The sequence below is a fragment of the Chlamydotis macqueenii genome, chromosome 19 (genome assembly GCF_036417535.1).
Source record: "Chlamydotis macqueenii isolate bChlMac1 chromosome 19, bChlMac1.mat, whole genome shotgun sequence".
Lineage (NCBI taxonomy): Eukaryota > Metazoa > Chordata > Aves > Otidiformes > Otididae > Chlamydotis > Chlamydotis macqueenii.
This window is the reverse complement of record NC_141574.1, coordinates 7,656,661-7,684,651: the sequence shown is the minus strand read 5'-3', so window position 1 is coordinate 7,684,651 and position 27,991 is coordinate 7,656,661. Positions and strand designations below refer to the sequence as shown.

Here is a 27,991-nt window from a genome sequence, read left to right as displayed (position 1 = left end):
TTGCATTCCCCCCGCCACCAGGTTCATCCTTTAGCAGCCCGCCCCCCCCCGGCTCTTTTTCCACCTCCTCGGTGGTCCCCATCCCTCCTGGGGGGGGGCTCAGGTGGCATCAGGAGGTGGCACAGCCGGGGGTGGGGGTGGGGGGGCCTGTTTTGGGCTGGGCTCAGAAGCCGGCGCTTTCCGAGCTGCTGCGGCTGTTGTAGCTGGGGCTGCGGCTGGGGCTGCGGGAGCGGCTGGGGGGGCTGCGAGTCCGGCTGCGGCTGCGGCTGGTGCTGTAGCTGTCGTAGCTGCGGCTGCGGCTGCGGCTGTAGGAGTAGGTGCTCAGCGAGCTGGAGGACGAGGGGCTGGGGCGGTAGTAAGGGATGGGACGCTTGCGAGCGCTGCGAATGGAAAAGGGAAACTGAGTCAACGCCTCCGGCTGCAGCTCGGGGTGGTGGTTGTGGCGGGGGGGACACACGACCGGCACCGGCTCCCCGCCACGGCTGAGCATCCCCACGGGGCAACCGGGCTTGGACCGACGGCACGGTGTCAGGATGCGACCGCCCGGCATCGCCCCCACCCTCCGTCCGTCCCCTTTCCTCCTCCCCAGCCCCCCCGGGGGGTGTTAGTCCTGGATTAGGCAGCGGCCAGGGCAGAAAGTGAGCAGGTTAATGTGGCTTTTGTGTTTCCCAGACACCAAAGATTGAAAGCTGCTGAAAAAGAGACGTTCGGGATTAGCGGGAGGCGAGCTGCGGCCCGCCGGCGCCTGAGGATGAGGAGGGACGTGGGGATGGGGGGCAGCAACGACTGGAGCCGGTGCAGGAGCCGGCCCCTTGTCCCCTTCTCCCATCCCGGTGTTAATGGGACCGAAGAGAGACCCTGGAGGCGGCTGGGTGCCGAGGGCATCCTAGGGTGTGAGAAGACACAGCGGGGTCCGGGAGGAAGAAGAGGAGGAGGAAGGGGAGAGGTTACCCTGGGAGCCAGGCTGGCGGCGATGCTCTCCGAGAGGGACCTTGGGATGAAATGGAAAAGGAGAGGTTGGCATCACTGAGGTAGGGCCACACGGTGTCGGACCCCGGGGTGGCGGGGGATGATGGGGACCGGGTACAGGGCAGGGGGGCAGGGAAAGGCCCTAGGGATTCTGGCTGGGCTATGCGGCAGGCAAGAGGGGCTGGGGGTGTTCCCCTGGCTGCCCCCTTCCCGCAGCATCCCCCAAGCCTCGCAGAAACGGCTCTGCTCCTCCTGCATGCCAAGCGGAGCTGGGTCTGCCCTCCCCATCCATCCCAGGGTCGGGTGACAGGGATGGGGAGGCATCCTGGGAATATCCCAGCAAAACCCAGCTCGGGGACAGAGTGGGACGGATGGAGAGCTGGGAAGCCTTCCTCTGGGCTGGGAGCAGCTTTCCCAGCCCATGCTCTTTACAGGGCATCCAGCCATCGGGCAGGGCTGCCGGGAGCCCTAACCCACCAGTATTTTCCTGTCTTCCCTCCTTACAACTTCAGCCCAGCCCAGGCAAAATAAAAAACACCCTCGCACAGCGAGCCGGAGCTGATTTCTGAAGAATCCAACCCCTCCACCCCACAGCCCCGATCTCCCAGCTGATAGCGGGAGAGACAAATAGGTCAGGAATGAGGTAATCTCAGCTCGCCAGCGGTACCGCCGCCAGCGCCGCATGCTAACGAGGTACTATATATGCACACGGTGTTTCGTCTGGCGCTAAATATTGCCTGTCTTCCAGCCCGGGATCCTGAGTCAATAGGACCTCAAGGAGGAGAAACCGGCTTTTGGAGGGCAGGGGAGAGACGCGCTCGCAGCCGTACGTCTGGCTGGAATATGCATATGTGGATTAGGAGGAGTTGCTATTTTCATGCCTCAAAATGGGAAGAGATGAGGAGTTGTAATATTGGAGGCAGTCTGGTTATCCATCTGTCTGGGCCAGCTGATTCCCCCAGCTGGTCATCCTCAGGGTTATCTATCCATCCACAGAGCTGCTCATCCATTTGTCTGTCCATCCATCCATCCATTATCTGTACGTCTGTCCATCCATCCACTCATCCATCCATCCACTCATCCATCCATCCACCCATCCACCCACCCACCCACTCTTCAGGGATGGCTGGTGGCCCAGCTCAGCCCCGGGCTGTGCCAGCCGCCGCAGCAGAGGCTTCGCCGCGTGCCGGGCCCCACCTCGTGATCCTCCTGGGCTCCATGAAGCTGGGGGAGTCACGTCTCCTCTTCCTGATGGGCGAGTAGCTCCTGGAGCGGCGCCGGGCGCGGGCGGGATCGGGGTCACTGTGGCGTGTTCGGGGCTCGTTGTCCTTCTCTCTGCACCAGGACGGAGAGGAGCATCAGGGGTGTGGGCTGGGGTGCCGGGTGGGATGCAGGGACAGCCCATGCACAGCAGCTCCCCATGGGGTGACCAGCGCCACCGGGGCCAGCAATGAAACCCCCTCCCTGAGGCCGAGGGGAGCCAAGACCACCCTGAGCCCTGGATGCCCTCTGAGCTCATTGCTGGTAGCCAAGCCCCCCATGCTGAAGTCCTTCCCCGCCTGGGCGCTGACCTGCTGGCGGGTTTTTTCGGCGAGGGTGAGCGGGAGCGGCTGCGTCCCGCTCTCTTCTCCCGGGAACGGGAGCGGGACTTGGAGAGGGAGCCGCTGGAGCTCCAGGAGGTGCTGCGCTGCCCCGGGCTGGGCGACGGGCTCTTCCTCCGCTCCGAGGCGTGCCGGGAGTGCTTGGCCGACGACTCTGAGCTGCTGTTGGGTCGGCCGCGGTGGTGCCTCTCCTTCACCCTGGCAAGGCAGAGCCCAGCACCTCCTCACATCTCGCCTGCCGTGGCCGGCAGGGTGACCCCGCGGGACACCTGGATCCCATGGGGGAGCAGTGGGCACACCTACATCACCCCAATTTTTGCGTGGGCTGCATCCCTGATTATAAAGCATGGGATGCTCACCTGCTTGGGATCCTGCACCCTGCGGGAGGCTGTAATCCCACACAGCCATCCCGGCCCTGCCCTTTGTGCTGGCATAATCCCTTGGGGAGATGACCCTTCCCACAGTGCGCTGGCATTGACCCACTGCTGCTCTTCTCCATCCTCATCTCCATCCCTGTCCCTGTCCTTAACCAACCCCATCCCTGTATCTGTCTCCATCCCCATCCCTGTTCCCATCCCCATCCCCATCTCCATCCCTTGAGCATCCCAACCCCGCCGTGGTCCCCAGCTTGTCCCTCAGAGCTTTGCCCAGATGGAACTGGGGTGCACCCCAAACGTCAGAGACCACCTCCCGTGTCCCAGCTTGGACGCCATGACCCCGTCCCAGAGACCCCCTTACTTCTTGGTCTGGGCGCCGTGGTTCCTATCGGGACCGAGCGGTGGGTGGTAGGGGTGGGATCCCACCGACCCCTCCGAATCGCTGCTGTAGCCGGCGGGGCTGAGCGGTGGCGGCGGGGGGTCCCGGGAGGCCGGGGGCCGGCCCTTGCTCTGGCCACGGTGGCGGGGCGGCGGCGAGGCGCTGCGAGAGCGATGCCGGTGGCCATGCTTGGCCCGTTCCGGCGTGGGCGACCGGGGGCTGCGGGCACCGTGTCGGACCCCCCGGGCGCGGGGGGACGGAGGCTCCGTCCTGCCATGAGCCCGTGGAGAGGGGGACGCCGAGGCCGGCCTCTGGCAGGGGGGGAGAGAGAGAGAAGGGGGGAAAGGCAGAGGGAAGGGGAAGAAGAGAAGAAAGAAGGAGAAAGAGGATTTTAATGGGGGGCACCGGGCCGGGGGCGCGGTTCACAACGTCAACGCACATCGCATAAGGCAGGCTACACAGACGCTACCCTGCATCTTCCTCTCGCCCTCAACAATGTGGGTCATGCAAACCTCCGCATGCAAAACGCCAAAATAAAAAAAAAAAAATTAAAAGAAAATGAAAACAAAACCCAAAGGAAGGGGTGGGATGGGAGCCAAAATAAAAAATAAATATTCAAGAAACCCCCAAGTCATCGGGGAGGGAGAGCTCGAAGGGAAAGAAACGACCCCCCCCCAAAAACACCTGGAGTGGGGATAAAGCAAACCCCAGCGCCCGCCCACCCTGACCAAGAAAGGGGGAGGGAAAAGGGGGGTAAAACCCAAACGAAGGGAGAAAATGGGGGAAAAAAGAAAAGATGAGAGGAGGGAAGGTGGGGAGTGAGGGAGAGTAAATCAGACTGAGCTGAGGGGAAGGGGTCGAACCAAAGAGGGCTGGGGGTGATGGGGGGGTCTGCTCACACAGAGGCATGCACATATATAAAGAGATATATGTTCAGATACGTGTCGTTTTTATAAAGTACGGCTTTCGGCTTCAAACAAACCAAGAAACGAGGAGGATGGCACAGAGCGACAATGGAGGGCAAGGCAGGGAAGTGGGGGGGCCAGGGGCAAGAAGGCAAAAAAGAAACCGAAAAGAAAGAAGAAAAACCATCCAAATAAAATAAAATTAAAAGGAAAAAAAAAACCACAAACAAAAAAAACCAAACAACCAAAGCAAAACTTCACAAATGTCCTCGTTACTGAGATAAACGAACGTCTCTGAGCTCTTCCTGGGACACGCATTGAGCTGCGACTCTGCAGGGAACTGCTAAGTCCTCATCAGCACTCAATACAGACTTTGCTTTCTGCTTCCTTTTTTTTTTTTTTTCCATTATATGCTTTTTTTTTTTTTTTTTTTAAGTCCCTCTTGGTTAACATCCACTTACCAAAAAAGTGGCATTTCCTCCTTTAGTAGGTAAGGTATGAAGAGAAGGGAAAAGCGGGGCAATATAAGTGCATCATTAGATTCACAAAAATGCAAGAGAGAAAGAAAGAACGAGAGAAGGAGGAGAGACAGAGACAGAGCCAGAGAGAGGAGAAATAAAACAAACCAACTCACTTCTCCTACAAATGGGGAGACCCTGGCCCACCGCCGCGGCCAAGGCCCCGTGCCAGCCTCTCGCTGAGAGCCGGGGGGGTTTTGCCTGGCCCCGGCGTCCAGCACGCGGCGGCTCCCAAATATCTGAGCTCCTCCGAGATTTATTCTTTTTCCCCATCTTTGCAAACGCCACTGGGCCAAAAAGATGGGTGGAAATGGCTCCTGCAATGCCGACCACGACCGAGCTGGCAAACCCCGGCTCGGGGGGCTTTGGGGGTCTCCGTCCCCTGGTCCCTGAGCATCCCTGGAGGGGTAAATCCCGTGCAGGGGGGGGGCCACGAAGCCCAGCTGAGGGGATCTAACAGGGTTCAGGGGGATTGGGGTGCTGCCGGGGCCGGTGTCACTGCGCCCGGGGCGAAGCTGGGGGCTGGTGACCCCGATTCCCCGCCGGGCCCCTTGCCCCAAACGCACCCGGTCAGTTAATCCCGCAGGACAAGGTTTTCTCTGCCCGCCTCCTAAAAGCCACTTTTCTTCCCCAAAAGAGAAGCGGGCGAGGCGCTGGGGCGGGAGCCTGGGGACCCTCACAAAGATGCTGCATAGGGACTCGAGGCCACCGTGTCCTCGAGGCGGGGGAGTCACACAAGCCACTCCGCACCCCGTCACCCCCTTGTCCCTACGGATAAGCCAACCCCTCTGGCCGCACACCAGCCTGCTGTGGAGCCAAAATGGGGGGATTTGGGGGTCTTTTTTAAACAATCTGCTGCTGTCATAGTGGCTCCAGCGAGAGGGGAGACTGGTGGCAATGGCACAAGCTGTCCCGCGAGCGCTGGGGGGCGTGGACCCCTCCAAGGGGACGCAGCAGCCCTGGAAGGCGGGGTTCAGCTGAGCCCATGCCCAGCCCCACATCCAGGCAGGGAAAAAAACAAAAGCAGAGATGAAGAAGAAGAAGAAGAGGAAGAAGAAGAAAGAGAGGGGTTTCCTCTTTCCCAGGAGCTTGGGCTGCGGGATGCGGGGTTCCCACCCAAACCCTGGGGTCTCCTGCCCAGGCGTGGAGGAAGGCAACAAAAGGAAAAGCATCCCAAATAAATCCAGATCGACAAAGGGAAAACACGCCGGGGGCTTGTGGGGACGGGATGGCCAGCGTTGGGACACCGGCCCCTGCCCCTTGGGGACCATGATGCCCCGGACCTGCCTCTCCCCATGGAGGAAAATTTCAGCCTTTCCCTGTTGCAGCCCCCCAGAATTTTCCCAGGATTTATTTTTTTTCTTTCCATTATGGCCCAAAGAGGGGCTAAACCCACACATCTCCCCAAATTTCTCACTTCTTGCCCCATCCATCCACCCCAAAACCCCCTGTGCCCATGATCTGCTGCCGCTCCCACCCACGGGCTCTGGCCGCTGCCCCTATTTCTCGCTAATTAAGTTCGCCTTCGTTACCCAGCCGCTAAGGGAGACCCAAACGGAGCGGCTGTGCTCGGCCCCTGGATGGAAACGAACACAAAGTCGGAGGGCTGAAAGACACAGAAATGCATTCTACCGACGGCACGAGGAGATGGGGAAGAGAAAAGAGGGGAAGAAAGAAAAAAAAAAATATTACGTTGACAGGGCAAAAAATATAAATAAAGAACGTAAGATAAGAGCATGGCTTTGCAGCTAACTGGGGAAAACCATACAAATAAAAAAAAAATTATATATAGCCACCAAAAAGACAAAATGAAAGAGAGACAGAGAAGGAGAGCGAGAAAGAAAGAGAAAGAAAGTCAGAAAGAAAGAGAAAATAACATTAAATCAAGCTACGGTGCTTTTCAACAGGCTCATCTGCAGAAGTGAACGTGCAGAGGTGGACGAAATACCTACCTTTGCAATTGGCAGTGACAGGAATGCGATAATAAAAAAAGAAAACAATAATCTCCACATTTGGAGGGCAGAATGGGAAAAAGACAAGGACTCTTTAGTACGGCGATCCAAACCCCTCGGCTAATCCCATTTGCTTTGCTTAGATTTTTCTTAATTATTTCAAAATCGGTCTCATTTGTTTTTTGTTTTTTTTTTTAATTTTTCCATTTTTAAATGGAAAGGTTGCGGCCGGCCACCGAGCGGGGCAGCCGTGGGGGGGAGTTTTGCTGGCTGGTGTCTGTAACCCGGCTGCGTTTCGGTCTTAAAAAATCGCTATATAACGCGGCAAAGTCCCGGATAACATGCAGGGAAGGCGATGGATGGAGGTGGGACACGGCGAGGGTCGGTGGGTTCTGCTGGCCCAAAGAAAACCGGAGAGAAAGAGGGCCCGGAGGGAGCGTGTGGGCGAGGAGGAGGAGGAGGAGAGACCCGGGAGGAAGGCTGGGGAATGTAGCAGGGATGGATGGAGACGGGGACCGGGTATTTAAAAGGGAAGGCAACGCCACGCAGCGCCCCGGGGTCCCCTTTTCTCCCGGTGGCTTTGGGGGTGGTGCTGGGGAGGCAGGGCTCACCGGGGGGCACTTTTGGGAGACCTGGAGGTGGAGGGGGGGGGTGCAGGTACCGAGGATGCTCAGCGCCCGCCCTGCCGGGATGCACGATGCGGGATGGCCGCAGGGTGCTTGGCTTGAGGGGAGGGCGATGGATAACCCAGCACCCAACGGCCTCATCCTGCACCGCGGAGGAAAACCCCGCGGCAGCAGGATCCGGCCGCCAGCCAGGGCAAGGGGCCAGTAGCCAATTCAAGGGGGCAAAGGGCCGTTCGCTCCGCCACACCGAAGCGAGCCCGCTGCCTTTGTGGCGTAGAGCTGCTCGGTTATCTTCCCTTTTAAATTCCTTCTTCAAAATAGAGAAAATGGAAATACAATGTTCAGCGGTCGTAAATATTTAGAAAACACATCTGCTTTTTTTTTTTTTTTTTTCCTTCTCCACATCAACACACACAAAAGCAAAAAATTCTAGAACAACACGACGACGACAGGGGGAGGGGGAGAAAAAAATAAAAGAGATATATATCGTTTGCATTTCTGTACATCACAAGGGAAAAGAAAAGATATCATGAGAAAGGAAACTAAAACAAGGGGGGGAAAAAAAAGCACGTTTCATTGCCCTTCCCTCCCCCTCGTCCCTGCTTCTGCTGAGCAAGAAATGGAAGTGTATATTACCGTTTGGGTTTTTTTCAAATGGGAGGCTAAAGAAAAACACAGATGGGATTAAAAAGAAAAAAAAAAAAATAGAAACCAGAGAGAGAAAGAAGAGAGAGAGAGAAAGAGAGAGAAAGTTGTCGGAGAAAAGTCCCGCTGGTGCCGGGGAGCCGAGGGAGCTCGGCGGCCTGGGCGATGCTGGGTGCTGGGGGTGTTGGGCAGGGGGAGAGCGGGGCGAGCCGGGCGCCTGGGTGGGTGCTCGGCACCCCAACCCCCCCACGCCCCAGCCAAAACCACAGGAAAGAAGAAAGCAGAGAGGTGCCCTGAGAGACGGGCAGGGTGCTGGGTGCTGCTGGGGGGTGCTGGGCTGGGGAGCTGGGGAGGGTGAAGGGGATGTGAATATGGGGTGGGGGGCTCCTGGCCCTGTTTTCTGGGGTGCCCCCAGCCCCGCAGGCATTGGGGTGGCAGCGTTGGGTGCTGCCAGCCCGGGAGCATCCTGGCAGCGCCTCACCCATGGGAATAAAGTCCCCTGGAGCGAGAGGGGACCCGTGTACCCCCCATGAGAGGGTCCCCCAGCACGCTGCCTTTGCTCAGCCCTGCCCCCAGCCCCCAGCTAGCCGAAGCAGGCTCCTTGCCGTCCCGGCACTGGTTAAACTGGGGCTGGCCCCTCGGTTGTGCTGGGTTGGGGCTTTGCCCCGCTCAGTGTGGGAGTAATGCTCTGGGCTTCACCGGGACCTGTGGGGCACCGAGGCAGAGCTCGGGACAGTTAGACCCCATGTCGCCCACCATGGGGACCTTGAGCTCCTAAAATCTGAGCACCCAGCACCAAACCCCCTCCACAGCCCACCCTGGCCTAGCACCAGGCCCCAGACTGGGTGCTGGGGTCCTGAGGGCCGGTGCTGGCACCTCAGGGGGAGTCGGGGCTCATGAGGAAAGGAGAATTTTCCAGCTTTCCCCTTTTCATGGCTATCTGGGCTCAGTCTGCTCCCAGGGAGGTGCCGAGCCCAGCAGTGACCCATCGGCCCTGGGGGGGTGACATCTGCAGAACCATGGGTGGCTTTGGGCGGGGGGGGGGTGACCTGTTGGCTGCCCTGATACCTGCCCCGAGGTGATGGGCTGGCTCCCCTGCGGAAGGTTGATGGGTGCCGAGGGGGTGCAGCCTGCACCCTGCATCCGCCCCCGTGTGCCCCAGCTGGGCGAGGGGGGAGCCGAGCGAGCGGGGAAGGAGGGGAGAGGAGAGCTGGGGTGAGGGGGGTCCTGTGGAGGGAGGAGGGGAGGGAAGCGAACGGTGATCCAAGAAAAGCCTACGTACATCCGAGGGCTCCGGGAGCTGGGCGCCGTGGCTGTGGCGACCGTTCTGGGTGCTGCCCTTGTGCCCGTTCTGGTGCGGTGAGGCCGAGCGGCGAGGCGAGGGAGAGGATGGGCTGCGGCTGGAGCGGGCGCTGCTGCCCTTGGGACCATCCTGCCGGCGCTTGGGGCTTAGCCTGCGGGACATCGCGCCGTGAGCCGCCGGCATCCCCCTGCCCCGAGCAGAGCTGCCGGCTGCCAGTCTGGGCTAAGATGGCGGGCAGGCATCCCTGTCCCCCATCCCCAAGGGTCCCCATCACGGGGACACCGCTGCCACCCACCTCCCTGTCCCCCATCCCCAAGGGTCCCCATTACGGGGACACCGCTGCCACCCACCTCCCTGTCCCCCATCCCCAAGGGTCCCCATCATGAAGGCTGGGGGAGTCACTGGCAGTGGGGGTCCCGGGCTGCCCTTACCTGCCGGGGGATTTGGAGCCACTGTCGTCGGAGGAGAGCGAAGCGCTGTGGGAGCTGCAGGAGCTGCGTCGGTGCGAGCGCCAGGCCGGGGACTCGCTGCGGGACCTGCGGAGAGGGCGGCCGGGGGGCCGAGGGGCAAGCTGAGCCGCCGCAGTGGGGGGCACACCGTCCCACTCCCCCCGCCATCCCAGCCCCTCACCTCTTGCGCTCTTTGTTTTTCTCTTTCCGTTTGTTCTTGGGGCTTCGGGACCTGTAGGAAGAGTCGAAAGCTGCAGAGATGGGAGCAGGAGCAGCACCCAGGGGGGCTTCCCCGGCCCCCCCAGAGCCACTGAGGCTGCGGGAGGAGCAATGGGGAGGAACCTGCCTGGAGCTGGACTCCACTGAGCTTCAAACCGTGGTGGGGATCCCAGTTGGCTTTGGGGAGACTGTGGGGGCCAAGCAGCGGTCGGCAAGGCCAGGGTGGCAGCAGAAAGTGGGGAACTGGCTCTGCTCGGCACCCGCAGGGCTCAGGCGCGTTGTCACCCCCCCCTCTGCTTGCCTTGCCCTCTGTCAGCCCCCCCTGAGCCCCTCTGCCCACCCAAGCGCTCTTTGCCTGTTTTTTACTTCTTTCACCCTAAACCAGCAGTGCTGGTGGAGGGCACCGTGGGCAGAGGGGATGGGGACAGCGGAAGGGCAGGGGACCGGGGGTCCCCGACCGGTGGCAGTGCAGTGGCTCCCGGCAGCGTTCACTCTCACCTGTGTCTTCTCTTCTTCCGTGACCCCGACTCAGACCTGAGGGACAAAGAGGAGGCAGAGATGAAGGACACACGCTGAGTTGGCCAGCAAGGAGCGAAGGCCGGGCAGCCCCAGGGGATGGGCATGAGATGGGCTGCTGGATGGGGCAGGTGGCAACTGCTGTGAGGAGGTGACGGCCCCGTGAAGAGCCAGCAGCATCCATCCCGTCCCAGCCCAAGGGCCTGGGCAGCCACCAACCAGCCCCGCTGTCCCCAACCAGCCCTGCTGTCCCCAACCCGACATGGAGCCCATCCTACCTGTCGCGTCTGTGTTTCTTTCCAGTCTTCTTTTTCTTTTCCTTGCGGATGGGTGAAGAGCTGTCGCAGCTGGCGGGGAGAAAGTGGGTGCTCTTGAGGGGGGAGCAAGGGACTCCCCAGCCCCATCTCCGTGGCCCAGGGGAGTCCCAGTCCACCGCCCCGCGGACCACCCATGGGATGTATGAACATCACACGGACGTTATTTCCCAGGGGGATTTGGGGTGGGGGACTGAAAGGGGCTTTTGACAGAAGGGCTCTGGCCGCCTTTGGTGCTGGGGCACCCGAATCCCGCTGTGTCCCATTGCCACCTCGTGGCTCCGCAGCCTTCAGCAGGAGATGGGGTGGCCAATTCCCACTGGGGTTTCAGAGGGGGGACAGTGGGTGCTGGAGGCCAGGCCGTGCCTGGTGGCCTCGCGTGCCCGGCAGGGACCCCGGAGCCCACCCAGCCCGGCGGGCACTCACCTGCGCTCCGAGCCGGGTTTCCTCTTTTTGCTGCCGTGGGGAAAAGAAAGGGACATTAGGGACAGCATCCTGCCCAGGCACCAGCGTTAACTGGGGAGGGGACCAGTGCACAGACAGAGCCAGACCCTTCAGGGAGTCAAATCCTGCTCGGTGCTGTGTCCTGCAGCAGCCAGCTCCTTCCCAGCATGGACTGGTCAAGGTCGCACCAGTGCAGCTGGGTGGGCTGGCGGTGCATCCCACGTGTGTGCACAAGTGTGTGTGTGTGTGTTGCATGTCTTGAGGATGCAGGTATGGGGGTGCACCGCTCCCCAAAGTGGGGGGACTTGCCCCCACCGGAGCCTGGGGACAGGCTGAGCTGGGAGAAGAGTTGTCCTCCCAGGAGAGGGGACAGCACAGGCACAGCTGGGGACTTACCGGCTGCGGCGGTGACCCGATTTCTTTTTCTTTTTCTTCTTGGGTGGAGGAGAGGTGGAGCTGCTTGAGCGCCTTTTCAGCCTGCGGGAGAAAGTAGACAGTGCTGAGGGAAGAAGGGATGACCCCCTGGCCTCTGCGTCCCCTGACGGGGACCCCGTGTGCACCCCGCTCCCCAAAATGCCATGGTGGGTCTGGACGGACCTGTACTCGCGGTGGCCGCTGTCCTCGCGGTAGCACTCAGCCGAGCAGTCGCACTGCAGCAGGCAGCCTTCCTCGTAGTCGGGGTACTCCACCGCGTACTCCTCCCCATCCGCCCCGTGGTGGTTTTCTATCACGCTGCCAAAGGAGGAAGAGCAGGATTAATTTGGGGCTTCCCGTTCCCTGTGTCCCACCAGAGTGGCTGCGGGGGGAGGCCTGGGGCAGCCCTGGTGCAGCTACAGGAGCTGGGGACATCCCCTCCGCCACGGCATCCTCAGGGGACCTTGGTCACATCGCTTGAGGTCCACAGGCAGCAAAGCCCCACTATGGGGGGCTTCTCAAGGTCTTCCTGGGGCTCCTGTCCCTGCAGAAATCTCCACTGGGCTGGCACAGGGACACCGTGGGGCTTGGGCCACCATCTCCCGGCAGGGTCCAGCCTCCGGGGTCAGCCCTGATAGGCGGTGGGGCCGGATTAGGGCGAGAGGAGCCGGCAGGAGGCTCGAGGGATTCAGGGATTTATCTGCCCACCGGTCGGAGCTGCCCAGGATGATCTGGGCTTTGAGGCCAGCGCCCCAGCGTGTCACCAGCTCAGCACCGGGGCTGTGGGCAGGTGATGGGTGGTGTCCCCCTGGGAACAGGTGGGTGGACATCAGGCCTGGAGCCATCAGGGTCTCCTCTCCCTCCTGAGTGACTTCGCCAGCATTAATTTTTCCTGCTGCCATGGAAACTGGCAGGAGGTTGCCATTGACTACCAGGGCTGCGGGCAGGGCTTGGCAGAGGCCTGGCAGCCGGACAGGGCGGGCAGGAGGGATCCAAGAGTTCCTGTCCAACCTCTCCCACCTCCCTGGTCCTCCTCCGCCATCAGCCCCAGAAGCAGCACCAAACCCCGGTGGGAGCATCTCGTTTGTTCTCGGGGAATGCAGGACATCTCATCCCAAGAGGGACGCAGCCATCTAGGTGCTCTGGAGGGAACTGTAACGGATGCGGCCGTGGCTGGAGGGTGCCCGGCGTCACACCAGCCCGGGCGCTTGCTTCCCACGGGACATTTGTCCTGGGAAACCCAGTATGGGCTTTCCGCCCTTCCCAGCCCAGAGGCATGCAGCTGGGGATGCTGGTGGAGAAGTGCAGCCTCCACGGCACTTGTCCCTTGGCAGCCCAGCCAACACCTCCGGCCGAGCGAAGGGATGCTCCCAGCTCCGGAGAGCGCATCCGAGAGTGGCACATGTCGGCATCCCTGGCCACAGGCAGGCCCCGGGCTGTTTAACCCAATTAAAAATGGTTTGGATCAAAACTACGAGTGAGGCATCCTCCTGCTGACCGCGGGCGAGCGCTTGAGTGGGTCTCGGGCTCCTTTCTGTGCTGCAGCCACGGCTTTCTGGGTCCTGTCCAAGCGACTTCTGCTTTGGCCGTGCCCCAAGGGCAGGAACAGCCTTTCAACCACCCACCCAACTGTGGGAAGGGGGAGGAAAGAGGAAAAGAGAGGAGTGAGCGGGGATAATTCCCTGCTTCGTGAGCAGGCAGCGCTCCACATCAGAGCCTGCTGCCAGCATCTCACCCATTAGCTGTGCTCAATGGCTCAAGACGGGCTTGTGCTGCCCCAATTATCCCTCCCTGCCCGGCACAGGCTCGCGTTTGTTTCTAATCCCGCCAGCCTGTCCATCAAGCTGTTACTCCTCGGGGACCGGGCTGTGCCGCTGGGCTGGGCGTGCACGGAGACGGGAGCTGGCAGAGCACGGTGAGCAAGGCAGGGACCCAGGCGGTCACAGCTCTGCTTGGTGCCTCGCTTTTCTCCGGGGAGTTTCACAGATGATGCTGAGCTTTCGCATCTGCTTTGAAACAAGCCCAGCTGGTTCAGACTCACTGTCCCAGCAGCCAAAGACTGAGCTGTAAAAGTCCAGAGAGGTGTTGGAGCTGGACCAGCCCATGAGATGTCTTGTTGAGTGCTCTCCCAGCCACTGCGAGGGCTGGGGCTCTTTATTTCAAGATTATTTCACTCCCTTGTCCAGCCTCTCCGAACAGCACAGACCTTTTGCGCCCAGGACATCTTTTGGCAGCTCAGATCCCAGTTGCTTGAAGAGCAGCACCTCTCTCGGACCCGGCTTCTGCCAGCTTCCTCCCAGCGCCTCCAGCTTCGCTGTCCTCCGAGCAATCCCTTGCTTTGAGACCGCTCCCTTTCAGCTCAGCACTATTATTTATAGCCCCCAGGCTAATCTTTAATGATTACCCTTCGGATGGCAAAAGCAAGCCCACAAAGGTGACAGCTGGGGCTGCCTGGGTGACCTTAACCCACCTTTGCCTTCCCTATGCGCTCGTTACAGTGCCAGCCCTAACGAGCTTGCCCCAGAAGATGCCCTGGAGATGACTTACGCCCTAACGAGGAAAAGGCTGCTTGTTAACACATTGGGCTTGATGCTCGGTGACCTGGGCAGCTTGGTTTTCCCCATGCCATGGTTTTTCCTGCCTGGACGAGGACCCTGCATGCTTTGGGCTGCCCCAAAGCCACGCACCCCATCCTGGGCTGAGCAGGGCTGAGCCGTGTCCCTGCCTGGCACGCCGGTGGAGCGGTGGGAGGAAGGCTCTCCCCATCACCATGGCTTCCCTGCCTCCCTCCTCGCCCTGATTTCCTGACCCTAAGGACACATTAATATTCAGGGAACCTGCAGCGTCTATTCCTGTCCCAAGTGTCCTGGTTTCCGGGCTGACGGATGGTGCGCGCCTGGCCAGCCATGCCGCCTGGGCCATTAAGCATCGCTCAGATAAATCATCATCGAGCCAGGGAGGACCCTCACAAGGATGGGGACAGTCCTGTGTGGGGCAGGAGGAGCGAGTGGCACGTCCCCAGGAGGAGCTGGGCTGCTTTGGACACCCAACCTGAGCCCCAAGCCCCTCTGGGGCAGATGCAGCCCCCAGGGATGAGGGAGTGTGAGGAGCGATTAGGAGGCAGAGGCACGGGGCTGGAGCTCCTTGGAGAAGCTTTTTCCATGAGGGTCCTTGTGGTCACACCAGCCTGACAGAGACACAGGCTCTGGGTCTACCCAGGTGAGAAGAAGGCTCAAGCCCTGCCTATCCAGCCTGGGCCCCTTGCAACAGAAATTATTATTACTGTTATTAATGATTATTATTCCTAACACTCTTCCTTCTAGGGCTACAGAGCCATCGCCAGCCGAGCTGAGTTACCCCAGCTTCACACCCGGGGACAGGAGGACCATTCTGCATTACGGAGCTAAGAGCAAGGACTGGAAATTGGTGCCCTCGCCTGGCTGGAGGCAGAAGCTGCGAGTTCAGCCCCAGGGAGAGCAGGAGAGGTGACCCAAAGCGGCAGGAGCGGGCGAGGTGAGGCACAGCGAACCTGCGGCTTGGTCTGTGCACCGGCTGGTGGGATGAGCCAACCACTGAGACCTCCTGGCTTCAGTTTCATCATCAGGGACAGGAGTGTTGCAAAGCTGGCCTTTCTGTACAGCACCTTGAGGTCTCCAAATGACCAGTGCAGGATTACCTCTAACCTCTCCAGAGGTAGGATTCTGCCTCAGAGAGGCAAACCCTGCCTCCAACCAACCAACTGACCAACCAACGAATCATCCAACTACCAAATCAACGAACCAACCAACCATCAAATAAACCAACCAATCAGCCAACCAACCAACCAACCAACCATCAAGTCATCCAATTGACCAACCAACCACCCATCCATCCATCCAACCCTATATACCCTCTGCATGTCCATCCATCTATCCAATCATCCCTATATATACCCTCTCCGTATCAATCCATCCACCCACCCATCAATACTCAGAGGAAACCTGGGATGTGCCTCTCTGGGATGAGGGACAGGCAGGACGCACAGACGAGCCGACTCGGAGCTGCCTCACTTACATTTGGCGCCCGTGCTGGTCCTCCCTGGTGAGCACGCCTTCCTTCTCCATCAGCATTTGCCGAAAGGTCCCCACTTTCTGCCGGATCTCCTCTTCGGAGTACCTGGATGGGCAAAGACGTGGTCAGGGCTGCCGTGGCTGGAAAGTGGGCTCCCCAGGGACCTGCTGAGGACCTCTGTACCTTCAGGAGTGACATGTGGCCCAAGGGGCTGCTCAGAATGAGAGGTAGTGTGGTGACAGTCACCAGGGCCTGGAGGAGAGCAGGTCCCTCTGCTTGGTCCCCTGCACCCTCTCTCCTGCCTGCCCCTCCCAGCAGTGCTTGGCAGAGGAAGGGGTAAAAGAAGAGGACGACCATGAGGTTGCCACCCCCCCCTCCACTGCCCCACGTTTTGGGGCACATCTCTGCCAACCCCCCTGCAGCGCCAGCACAGCAGCTGGTGATGCTGGGGTTTGCACCCGCTGCGTCCGTCCCATCGCAAGCCTCCCTCGCTCGTCCCCGTGCTGCGTCGGGGCTCCGGCAGGCGAGCCAGCTCTGCGCTAACGCCAAACGCTGACTCAGGCCACTGCAGGGTTATTAACGAGAGACACTAATCACTTTGTCCCTGGCATCTGAGAACAGCCGCGGCAAATGACAGTGCTCCAGCCGTCTCCGATGTGTCCCCAGGGAGGGACGGGTGACAGCCCCGCACGAGCGGTCCTGTGCCACATCCCGCAGCTGCACAAGGGGACCTGAGCATCCCCCTCGACCAAAAGCACCCAAACGAGGGGACACGGTGGAGGGATCCCCAGTGCTCTCGGCACCATCCCCGATGGGCCCTGTGCCACCACCACCCTGCTGCTCTGGGAGGGACGGGGATGTGTCCCGGTCCTCAGCCGCCCCATCTACAGCGGCTGCTCACAGCCCACCCTTGCCATCGCATCCCATCAGCATCGCTGCTAACGAGCCCAGAAAACTGGGTGTCACAACCTGGCCGAGCCCTGCGGTCCCCAAAGCTGGCACCTCGCAGAGCTGGGGACGGTGATGCCCCACGCGGCACCACGGGTGCCCTAGGCTGCAGAGGGACATGTGGCAGCACCCATCCCCGCTGCAGTGCCCATGAAGGGGAACAGAGAGGAGAGGGGAATTAATATTAACGAGCTCATTTGCACTGAAAGCCTCTCATTAATTCTCCAGCCCGGACTCCTGCGCAGAACAAGGGCTGCTAACCGGGCACAGAGGCAGCTGGGGCGCGGCCCCTCACCTTGCACCCTGCCTGGGCACAGAGGACCTCAAAAAGAGGGCAGCACCCCCAAACGCCGCTCTGCGCCATACCCTCGATGGCGGCACAGCCAGCCGGGCAGCGTGCGGCCGTCCTGTAAGGACGGAGCCGCCGGCCTCGGCCATCCCGTGGATGTCAGCCGGCAGCGGCAGGAAGATGTCCGCCCAAGAAGACGAGCATTTGCTGCAGCGTATTACGGATGTGGGCGATGCTCTCGGAGAGGGGACGCGAGGCCAAGCAGGAGGTGACAGATGGGCCACCGCAGCTGGGCCATTAGCAGATCCGCGGGGGGCCAGGCCACGGCGAGGAACCCCCCTGCACCCAGCGATCCTGTGATGGAGGCAGCAGAGCCCCCCCTCTCCCTTCCCTCCTGCATCCCTCAGGGCTGCGTGTGGCCCCATTGGAGGGGTTTTGGGGTTTGCACTTAACACATAGAATGGGGTTGGGAAAGAAAAATAAATGCTGACGCTTCTTTTCCGGACAAGAAATCCAGCCTGCAGGCAGGGAATAATGACGCAGCCAGCCCGGAGCAGCCGGATGCAGTGCAGGCAGGAGGAGCCATCCGCGTTTAAGGAAACATGGGAACGCTTAAATTCCCACAAAACCTCCTCCGCTGGCACACCCGGTCATCCCAGGGGCCCTGCCCTTGCCAATAACTCCCCTGAGTCCGCGGCCAGGATGCGGCCCAGGCAGAAATCTCAGGGGTGCAAAGCATTTCCTGTGTGACCCTCCCACCCTGGGACAGCCCCTGCGCGGAGGGGAAGAGCAGGCGGGGGATTAACCAGGTTGACCAAGACTGTTACTGTAATTATATTATCCTTTCGGTGTGTCACCGTCATCACCGTTATTAATAGCCTTAATAACAGCAACGGCAATTACAGCAATAACAACAACACCGGGTGCAGTATTGCTGTTACCCATCGCAGCAATGCTACTCCTAGTAGTAAGATCCTAGTAGGGCACCGGAACCCGACAGGAGGCTCTGGGCTCCCCAAGGCGCCGGGTCAGCCTTATTTATTTCCATAACGACAAATTAGGCACAATCATTATTCCAGTCTGTGTGAGACAATTTAATTCTAGGTCACGCTCGCGCTCTTAATGAAAGCCTTGGCGAAGCCTTCCCTCAATCCATTTTCCTCCTCCCCAGCTGATACCAGTCTCCGTCTACCCACGTGTGCCGAAGAATTTGCTCCGTCCATCAGGTTTTAGCGAGCTGTCAGGGGGATCGGGCTGTTCGGGTGGTGCTGGACCTATGGGGCAGCCAGCAGCACGGCCATGGGTCTGGCAGGGATGGGGGTCTCCTCGCTGGCCCCCCAGCCCCTCCTGCTCACCCAGGCAGGGATGCTCACCAACCCCTTGGGTTTTCCCTCTTCCAGCGTGTGTGGGGATGCACTTGGATCTGCATATCTTGGAGGCATTTTTCTTCACAAACCAACCCACCAGTCCACCCCAAAGCTGTCTGATTCACCCCAAAGTGGATTTATTTCCAAATGGGGACATTTGCCACATCAAGGTATTTTTTTAGAGAGGAAAAAGGGGGAGAACAAGGTGCAAGTGGGTCCCAAGCCACCTCCAGCCCAGCTCTGATCCCTCGCCACTCACCCCTGCTCCTCCATCATCTCCTGCAGCTCCATGCACTTCAGCTCCACTCGCCGCTTACGCTCGTGGTCCAGGATTTCCCGGTGAGCCTTCTTCACCAGGTTGGGCTCCACCAGCCGCACCTCCTCCTCACCCTTGTGCCACGTACCCGAGGCCCCGGGCTGCGAGAAGCCGTTGGAGGCTTCCTGGGGCGAAGGCACGTCGGCCCCGTTGTTGTAGAGAGCCATGCTGGCGTGGGCGGCCTCGCCGCCAGCAGGGCCTGGGAGGGAGAGAAAGAGATGGGGGTCAGTCCCTGCCCTGGTTGCCCTCTCAGCCCGTAATGCCAAGGGGATCTGCCACAACCTGAAGCCAAAATTTGTCTCAGAAGAGGTGTGGGCACAGCAAGTTGGTGGGGATAGTGACTGAGAGATCTGGGTCTTCTGCCAGCGCCCTTCCTGCCCCTTGCCTCAGTTTCCCCATCTGCAAGGCAAGGCGGGGGCTATTCCCACCACCACGCTGCCAGGGCTGGCTCATGGGTGAGGAGGATGCTCTGCGCCCGCCTTGCGCTGGGGAAAGCCTGGCAAAGCGTGGGTCTGCGCACCCGGAGCCGTACGGTAGCAGTGGAACAGGCGGGCACGGGCCCCTCCAAGCCCCGTGGACCCTGCCGTCAGCTGGTGCAGGTTTGGAGCAGGGTCGGGCATCCACCCTCACAGACCTTTGGGGACACCCCCGGGCACCGTCCCCATCTGGCAAGGGGACGGACCGAAAGACCTCAGATGTCTCCTCGCATCCTCCAGCCACACCAGCCAGTGAGGATGCAGCTGTGGGACATCCTGATGTCCAGCCCAACCAGCAAACACCTGTTGATGTCCTCCAGCAATGACCCAGCACCCTTCGGCAATGACCCAGCACCCTTCGGCAATGACCCGGCACCCTCTGGCAACGGCCAGTGCCGGCTGCGAGGGGAGGTGGGGGTGAGGGTGCCTGCCTACCTTCTCCCTGCTCTTTCACCTTCACGTGTCCCTGCCTCCTTCCTCCACCACCACAGTCGACGCGTCCTCACTCGGCTCCAAAACCAACCCCTCGGAAGAGGACAACTGCTCCCGAGCGGCACTGCCGCGCCGAGGCTCTGGCTGACGCTCCCCGAGCCGGGAGGAGGAGATGCTCCCAAATCTCCCAGATCACCCAGACCGACACAACTCAGTCACAGTGACCTCGGGCCACCAGCACACAGCTGAGCACCCATTCCCCGGTCTCTCCATCCTGCGACGCCCCAGCTCCCCTGCCCAAAGCTCCAGCCCTCTCCCCGGCACGGGATGCTCCCTAATCGCCAGCAGCAGCCAGGCTGCAGAGGGGCTTTACCTGTGGCTCCCACAAACGCTTCTCCTGCAAATCCCTACACAGACAGAAACGATGGGAGGTGAAGAGACAACTGTCCCTTGCTCTCCAAGCCGGCTTTGGGCTCGGAGACGCAGTTTTTCTCAGCAGCCACTTCTCTGGGGTGTCCTCACCCCTGGGACCCTGCCAGAGAGGCTTTTCCAAGGATGGGTGTTGCCTGCACGTCGCTGCCTACGTGGGAGCAGGGAACCCTGAGAGCAGGGATCCCTCAGCCCAGCGCAGGTGTGAAGGCAGGACAGATGGACGACGGAGTGATCCGCACCATTCCAGCGGGACACCAGGCAGTTCAGAGCTTTCCATAGCCATGGCCAGTGGGACAGAGCCAGGATGCAAACATAGATCCCCTGTGAGAGGCTTCAAGGACATTTTTCTGATGCTGGAGGAGAGAAAAAGCCTCAGAGCCCTCCCCAGGGTGGCGGAGGTCCCAGTTCTGCAGGAAGGCTTCTCTCACCCCGCGGCATCCCCAAGGGATATCCCTGGCTATCCCGCTGCAGCCGGCTGCCCCACGCGCTCATTTATCTCCTGACAAGCCTGCCCAGGGAGGACGGCAGCTGGCTGCTTAATTACAAAGCTTCCCCCCCCCCCCCCCTTTTTTTTTTTTTCCCCCATTATTACTGCGCAGAGAGGAGCCAGCAGCCTTTATTTCCGCAGAGACACGGAGGAGCGGGCACTGGGAGATGCTGCCAGTGGAGCGGGAGCCAGCTGGGGCTCCGCACTCCCTGGATGCTCGGGACAGATGCTGCAGAAGGCTGGGGGGGCTCCTCTTCCTCTTTTTCCCATCAGAGCACAGAGCCAAAAACTGGGAAGCTCCCCGCTGGGAAACCCTCACCCACCAAGGGGCTGGGGAAAGGAGAGGGGAAAGGAGAGGATGCTTTCCACAGCAGCCTCTGCTTGCTTTTCCCCCCTGGGAATTAATTTTATCCTGAGCCTGGCAGCAGGTAAATTCATTGCTGCGAGCGCGAGGGATATACAGCCAGACGGGTGGATGGAGGAGCAGGTCAGAGAAAAGGAAAGCTGGACGGGTACCTGTGAGAAAGGGCTGCGTGGTGGGGTAGACATGCGCATCCCAGCAGGAAATGCTCCCTGTATCACGGATACAGTTGGAGATATCCCCCTTGCACCCAGAGCCGGCCCGGGGATGGAGGCTGCACTGCATCCCGGTGTCCCCTCAGCCACAAGGTGATACCGGCCACGCTGCCTCAGCCACAGCACGGGCAGGAAAACAAAGGGAGAGGAAAACCACCTGCAAACCCCCTCTGGCCACCAACAGCAAAGCCAGGCCACAGGCAAAAGCCTTGGGTGGAAAATGGAACCAGTCCGACACCTCTGGTGACAACGGGGACACGACACCGGGGCAGAAGGAGCCCAAGAGCCCAGGTTGCGTCTGTGCCCTTCCTGTCCCCAAAGGAGACCCCCTCAGTGACGATGCCCTGCACAGCGGCAGCCCCGCACCTGCAAGGGACAGCTCGGTGACACGGGGTGGCTGTCACCACTGCCACCACCTCCCTCCATCAGCCACCACGTGGGGCCCGCCCGGCTCTGCCAGCTCGCGCCGGCACCACATCCCGCACCAAACCCGGCGGCGAAGGCAGCACGGCCCTGCCCGAACGGCAGCGGCTTCCTGCCTGGCTCAGCGCTACCCCCGATAATAAAGATGACGGTTAAATATTTCATTATCTGCAGTAATTACCCACAAATCATCAAGCACTGGCCGCTTCGCCGAGAGGGAGAGGAGGCGTCTTGGGGCGAGCGCTGCGCCGTGTCCCCATGGACTCCTAAAGCGGGATGCAGCTGGGGACAGTCGCTGGCATCCGTCCCCCCGCCCAAATCCCCTTAGTGCCACCCAGGAGGGCTCAAACCCCCCTGCACCAGGGGCTGGAGCTGCTGGGGAAACTCCCGAGCAAATTCCTCTCTCCTCGTTTTCCCAAGCCATTCACCCTCGTGTTTTGGGATCCTGATCTTCCCCACTAGCGCTCCACGTGCTACCTTGGGCCTTGGGGAGGTCAAAACAGCTTTTCATCTCGCAGGCGCTTTCTGCTGCCTAGATTAGAGCTTTCGGAAATGTTCAGAGCTGCCCCATTCCCATCCTCCATCCTCATCCTCCATCTCCATCTTCATTCTCATCCCCATCCTCCATATCCATCCTTCATACGTATACCCATCTTCCATCTCCAGCCTCCATCCTCATCCCTGTTCTCCATCCTCCTCTTCATCCTCATCCTCCATTTCCATCCTCATCGCTGTTCTCCATCCTCCTATCCTCCTCTTCATCCCCATCCCTGTTCTCCATCCTCCTATCCTCCTCTTCATCCCCATCCCTGTTCTCCATCCTCCTATCCTCCTCTTCATCCTCATCCCTGTTCTCCATCCTCCTATCTTCCTCTTCATCCTCAATCCTTCACCTCCAGCCTCCATCCTCATCCCTGTTCTCCATCCTCTTCTTCATCCCCGTCCTCCATCCCCATCCCACGCCTTACCCCAAGCACAGGGACCACTCGGCACGCCGGGTCTCTCCCTCCCCATCCAGCCACGCTGAACGGTACCCAGGGTGCAGAGGACCAGGACCCCAGTGAAGGCCGGGACAGACAAAAGGACAGACACACCACGCTGTGCCCCCAACACGCAGCCAGGACAGGCCCTGCCAGCTCGGGGTGCAAGGACCAGCCTCGCCATCCTACCAGGCTTTGGGGCTGCTGGTTTCCAGCCAAGCTTTGAACCGAGCTCCATCCCTGCGGGCTGGGACCCCTGCGCGCCTGGTGGGGTGGCCCTGGGACGTGGCCATCCCTGTATCCCACCCCTGGGCTGTCCAGCCTGGGCTTTGAAGGGAAGCTCAGGGGTCTGGGAGCTCCAGCTCAAAGGGAAAGAAGAAAACAAGCAAAATGAGCAAAACAAGTGTTATTTCACCAAATTGCTTTCACCTTTTCATTTTCCAGCCCAGAAACAAATCCCTTCCCAGCTGACTCTGCTCACACCCCTCGGTGGGTGTCGCTGGGCTCCCCGGCCGTGCCCGCAGCGCCCGGGGCACGGGGCTGCACCGGAGGCAGCCGCCCGTCACTCCTGCCCGCTGCCGGCTCACAACGCGGATGGAGCCGCTTTCCCGGTGGGAGCGGGGACGGCAGCGGGGGCTGCCAGCGCCGGGATGCTATCCCGGCATCTCCCCGGAAAGGTGCCCGGGCATCCTCCCTCTCCGCCTCGGCGCTAATCAAAGCCGCCTCCGGCCGGTGCTCGATTAATTCTCGCCACATCCAGCTGCACCAGGCAGGGCGAAGGCGAGCGCCCACGTGCCAGGGATGCGGGCACGGGATGCAGGCTCCTTGGACCACTGGTGCACAGAGCGTGCCAGAGCTCAGTCCCAAAAAGCCGGGGACGGCTCAGCCAAGGCCAGGACCCTCCAGTCCCACTGGGGAGGGGGAGAGGGGTGGCCCCCATGGTTCCTGTGCATGTCAGGGTCTCATCACCGACCAAAATCATAACCCTGTCCCTGAAGCGCTTACAGCCCCGTCCCAGGCTGCTCCCTGCCCGTGTCGTGGGGAAGGGTTGGGAGAAAGGCTTCATCGGGCGACCTTCTCCGGAGCCGCCTTCCACCAGCTCCCGAGTGCCAAAAACCATGAGTCAGACCTCCAAGAAGAAGGAAAAATACAAAAAAAAAAAAAAAAAAAAAGGCAAATCTGGCTTTACAAGTGTAGCTAGTCCGGAGCTTGTTAGCGCTGCTTCCCAGCCCAGAGCCGGCAGGGATCCTGCCCGTGGGAAGGGACAGCAGGAAGGGGTTGGTTACACCCATCCCAGCCCCTTCATCTGTATTTTTCCTACCCCAAGCCCAGAGCATCCTTTGCTGCCCAACCAAAATTTGACACCTCGTGCATTTTAAAGCAATTCCTAAAGAATACGTGGATGCTGGGTGGGGGGGTCGTGAGCTGGGCGAGGGCTCGCTGCTGCTTATGCATACCTACGTCTGTGCATATATATATATTTTATTTATTTTTTTAAAATAGATGAGGAGGCTGGTGGAGAAGCTAAACAGTTGCTAAGCAACCGGGCTCCTTCCTGGCTTGGGGATGCAGGGATGGGGGAGCCAGGGGCGGGGACCGCCCCCCCACCCCCCGCGGGATGGGCATAGAGGGGTTTGGGCAGTGGGGATCCATCAGCTCCCCTGGGAAATGATCCGGAGAAAAGGGTCCGACGAAGGGTGAGGAGCTGGGCTTCGCTCCTGTCCCCAAAACGCCACAGCTGAAGCCCCCCTAGTCTGAACCCCTTGGGCTGCCGGGGGGAGGCCGAGCGAGCCCCATTCCCAGTTCTGGCTGGAGGAATGCTGACGGGAAGGGGGTCACACCATGATGGGGACCAGCCCCAGAGGACCCCCCGCGGTGACCCCATTCCCAGGCCAGGGATGAGGGAAAGGAGGAGAAACCCATCCAAGTGACAGCAGCGACCCCTCCGCGTGCTCAACAGAGAGGCAGCGGGTCCAGGCGATGGGTATCCCTACGGGACCCCCCCCAGCCCCGTGCCCCTGGCCTTGCTCTCCCCAACCCCTTGGGGCCACTGTGGCCACCAGCAGCTGCTCACTGGTGGCCAAGGGACCTGCAGGCAGCCCCAGAAGGCAGGGCTCAGGCACCTACTGCCCTGCCAGGCCTTCCCCAACCAGGAGGTGCTTCAATAACGGGTGAGGGGTACAGCCCTCACCCCCCCTCCCCCAGGTTTGGCATCCTTGGGGCCATTTGCTTTGCTGGGCAAGGAGGCAGGAGGAGGCAGAGGCAGCCCCGTGGCCCAGCATCACTTCTGAGGAGGGAAAATAATAAAAATTAAGGCAATTATTGAGCCCGCGGAGGAGCAGGGGGACTGTCACAACGGGGTCATCTTCCCCAACGGGGACATAACCCAGGCGAACGACCCCCGGGGCCGAGCGCTGCAGGTATGGGGGGGGTCACGGCCGGCGCAGGGGGAGCATCCAGCCGGGGATCCCCCCCCCTGCATGGCTGGCTGTGCGGTTGTGTAACGGGAGGAGCTATTCCGGGGTTTGAGCACATTATATAAGCCACGGGCCACCTGGCCAGGGAAAACGGGAGCTGGAGAGGAGGAGGAGGAGGATGAAGGGTTTTGGGGATTGGGGACCCACCTAGCTGGCAGACAGCTGACAGCCGAGACTAAACTCTTGGGGTGACCTGCACCCTGCAGGCATCTCCAGCCTGGAGACACGGGGTGGGCACCCTCCGCTCCCCACTCCTGCAGCCCCCGGGACCCGCTGCCACGTGTCCACCTGCAGCCCAATCCAGCCCCCGGGGCAGGAGACCCTTTGCTCGGGGGAGGGAGCACCATTTCCTTGGCACCAGGGACAAAATCAACCCGGAGCCCTGCGCCCCTCCGCCTGCCTTGCAAAGCCGCCGCTCACCATCCCCAGCGGGGACCGAGGACCGGAGGCTCCCCAAAAATCTGCCAATTTCTGGCTCTGAAAGCCCCCTCCTCTCCCTGCAGGCATTGCCAGGATGAGTCCCTGGGGCAGGGGGAGGCAGGCGGGATGCAGGGGTGGCTCTGAGCGATGCCACGCTGACAGGGGGGGGACAGCGCGAGGATGCTGTGTGTTTGGACGCAAGCACCACTGGCTCCTATCCCCAAAATCCCCCCCCCCCCCCCCGTTGGGGATGTCCCCATGCTCCCGCCAGAGACAAACCCGCATGCCAGGACAGGGAGATCAGCCGGGGCATGAGAGCCTGCACCCTACGAGGTGGCCCTTGGCATCGGCCACCAAGCCAAGTCCCCCTCAAAAGCTGGCAGCCCCCAGGTGACCCCCCGTGCGGCAGCAGGCGCGCAGGCAAACCAAGAAACCCCCGCAGCCTGAAATCTCTGAATGAACCCACGTCCCTGAAATCCACACACTCCCCCAAGCTGGGACTTGACCCCTTGCCACCAACCAGCCCCCCCGCACGGCACAGCCCGGCCATCCCTGGGGACAAACCTCCCAAACCCGGGAAGGAGAAGCCCAAAACACTCCCGAAAGATGAGCGGTTGAGCTCAGGCTCTCCCGGCTGCCAAGCCTTGCCCCTCTCCTCCCCCCCCACCCCGCGCAACACCCGCAGGGTTTGAAATCTCCCCAGCCCAACGCGGAGCCTCAGGGCCCCCCTCCCCAGCAGGGACTAGGAGAGAGGGGCTTCGGGGCCGTTATTTTGGCCTCATCTCCCTCCTGCACCCCACAAGGCACCAGCTGGGGGTTCATCTCCATCCCATCCTTCCCAGCCCCACGGTGCGAGCCGAAAACCCGCTGCTGGGGGGTTACTCGTTGCCCCCGGTCCAGCCTATCTCCCCGCAGCATTGGGGAGAGGGATGTGGGATGCTCCTCAGCCAGCCCCCCTGCACATCCCGACACATCCACGTCCCTGCAGGGACCCCCCACCCCCCAAAAAGCATCTCACCTCCAAGGTCCTTGCCCCACCTGCGCCCCAGGAGGGCCAAACCCAGGGAATGCCCCCATCGCCCCCTCCCACCACCCACGAACCCACCCTTGCTCAGCCCTGCCCCCCGCCTCCTTTTGGGGACCCCAACTCCCTGCCCCCCGAGCACCGTGTGTCCCCTCCCCATCCCTTTGGGACCCCCAGGCAGCACCATAGCCCCCCCCCCCGCCCCAGTCCCCCGGGGGTCCCCAGCCCTCCGCACCTCTCAGCCCCCCACCCCGCCACCTACTCCCGTTGGGGTCCCACTGCCCCCATCCTCCCCCCTCTGCCCCCCACCCCGGGCTCTGCGCGCCCCGCGCCCCCCCCGCCCGGTGCCGGCCCATCAGCCAGGCCCGGGCCCGGCCTCGCCGCGCCTCACCTCGCCCCGCCGCCCCGGTCCGGCCCCTGAGCCGCCGCCGGCCGCTGCCCTCGCCGCCCCGCTGGGCCCGGCCCGGTTGGGCCCCGTTGGGTCCGGTTGGGCCCCGCTGGGCCCGGCCCCTCCCGGCGCGGCTCCCGGCGCGGCGCGCGCGGCCCCTCCTGAAGTGCTGGACAGCTCCGCGACACAGAGCCGCCCGCGCCGCGACAGCGCGCCGCCGCCACCGCCCAGCGCCCCCTGCCGGGCGGAGGGCGTGCCGCCGCCCGCACCCCGCAGCACCCCGCAGCACCCCGCATCCCCCCCCCGGGGCACCCTACAGCTACTCCATCTGATCACACGGCCCTCTGCCCCCATCCCCCAGCACCTCGTATCTCCCTCCCCAGTGACCCCCTCGCCTTCCTCTCCACATCTTCCCATCCACCTGCACCCCCAAGCCCCCCAACAGCCCAGTCCCCAAAGCTTCGCCTCGGGGTACGGCGCCAAACACCAGCCACAGAGGGCCCTTCCCTGGCCAGGCTGCTCATACCTGGGGGTTGCAGTTGCCAGAAAACCTCCTATACCCTGTATCCCACCCCATATCCCATCACATCACATCCCATCCCACCCTGTATCCCATCCCATCCTGTATCCCACCCGGTATCCCAGCCCATCCCATGTCATCCCATCCCGTCCTGTACTCCATTCCACATCCCATCACACCCCCATATCCCATCCTACCCTGTATTCCATCCCATCCCATATCCCATCACATGCTCCACCCTGTATCCCATCCAATCCTGGACCCCAGAATATATCCCACCCCACCTCACTCCATATCCCACCCTGTATCCAATCCAGTCCTGTACCCCAGCATATATCCCATCCCACCCCACTCCATATCCCACCCTGTATCCCACCCCATCTCATGTCATCTTATCCCAGCCCATCCAATTCTGTACCCCACTCCCTATCCTATCCCATCCCATATCCCATCCCGTATCCCATCCCATCCCAGTGGGCGCGGGGGGATTCAGGCTGGCCAGGGGGCCAGGCGAGGGCTGGGACGATGCAGGATGTGCCAGGTGCCCACCAGGGACACTGCCCAGCGCTGCAGCACAGGTGACGAGTCAATGTTAATGAGCCCGTAATTAATTCTCATTTCCTCTGTCAGTGCTGAGCACTCACCCTCCTTGTGGGCCAGGAATTGGTGAATTCGAGGGGCAAAGCTCCCAGTGCAACCAGTGCCACCAGTTCTGGTCCCAGTTAGCCTGGCGGTGAGCAGCAGCGTGGCAGGAT

The 27,991-nt window shown here is 61.2% G+C and overlaps 1 protein-coding gene across 2 annotated transcripts; it reads right to left on the bottom strand.

Annotated features, from left to right (window-relative positions):
* Positions 1-99: 99 nt before the first annotated feature.
* SRRM3 (serine/arginine repetitive matrix 3) lies at positions 100-26,762 on the bottom strand. 2 transcript variants are annotated; one of them, XM_086763070.1, is made up of 15 exons: positions 26,720-26,762; positions 18,545-18,800; positions 15,685-15,786; positions 11,815-11,949; positions 11,614-11,694; positions 11,200-11,229; positions 10,738-10,806; positions 10,442-10,477; positions 9,906-9,956; positions 9,707-9,811; positions 9,255-9,426; positions 3,309-3,637; positions 2,541-2,768; positions 2,167-2,304; positions 100-380 (listed from the first exon to the last, which is right to left on the bottom strand). In XM_086763070.1, the coding sequence occupies exons 2-15, from the start codon at positions 18,766-18,768 to the stop codon at positions 164-166; spliced, it is 1,917 nt and encodes a 638-aa protein (XP_086619196.1). In that variant the 5' UTR covers positions 18,769-18,800; positions 26,720-26,762; the 3' UTR covers positions 100-163. The 2 variants fall into 2 exon arrangements, with proteins under 2 accessions (XP_086619196.1, XP_086619195.1); XM_086763069.1 differs by lacking the exon at positions 26,720-26,762 and adding an exon at positions 23,413-23,506.
* Positions 26,763-27,991: the final 1,229 nt, after the last annotated feature.

Excerpts from the sequence above, each read along its gene's own strand:
- SRRM3 (XM_086763069.1), bottom strand. The coding sequence starts at position 23,473 with ATGAAGCCTTTCTCCCAACCCTTCCCCACGACACGGGCAGGGAGCAGC. Across the intron at positions 11,230-11,613 it reads TCGGGTCACCGCCGCAGCCG|CAAAAAGAGGAAACCCGGCT; the intron begins GTAAGTCCCCAG and ends TCCCCACGGCAG. Across the intron at positions 10,807-11,199 it reads AAACCCGGCTCGGAGCGCAG|CTGCGACAGCTCTTCACCCA; the intron begins GTGAGTGCCCGC and ends TCTCCCCGCCAG.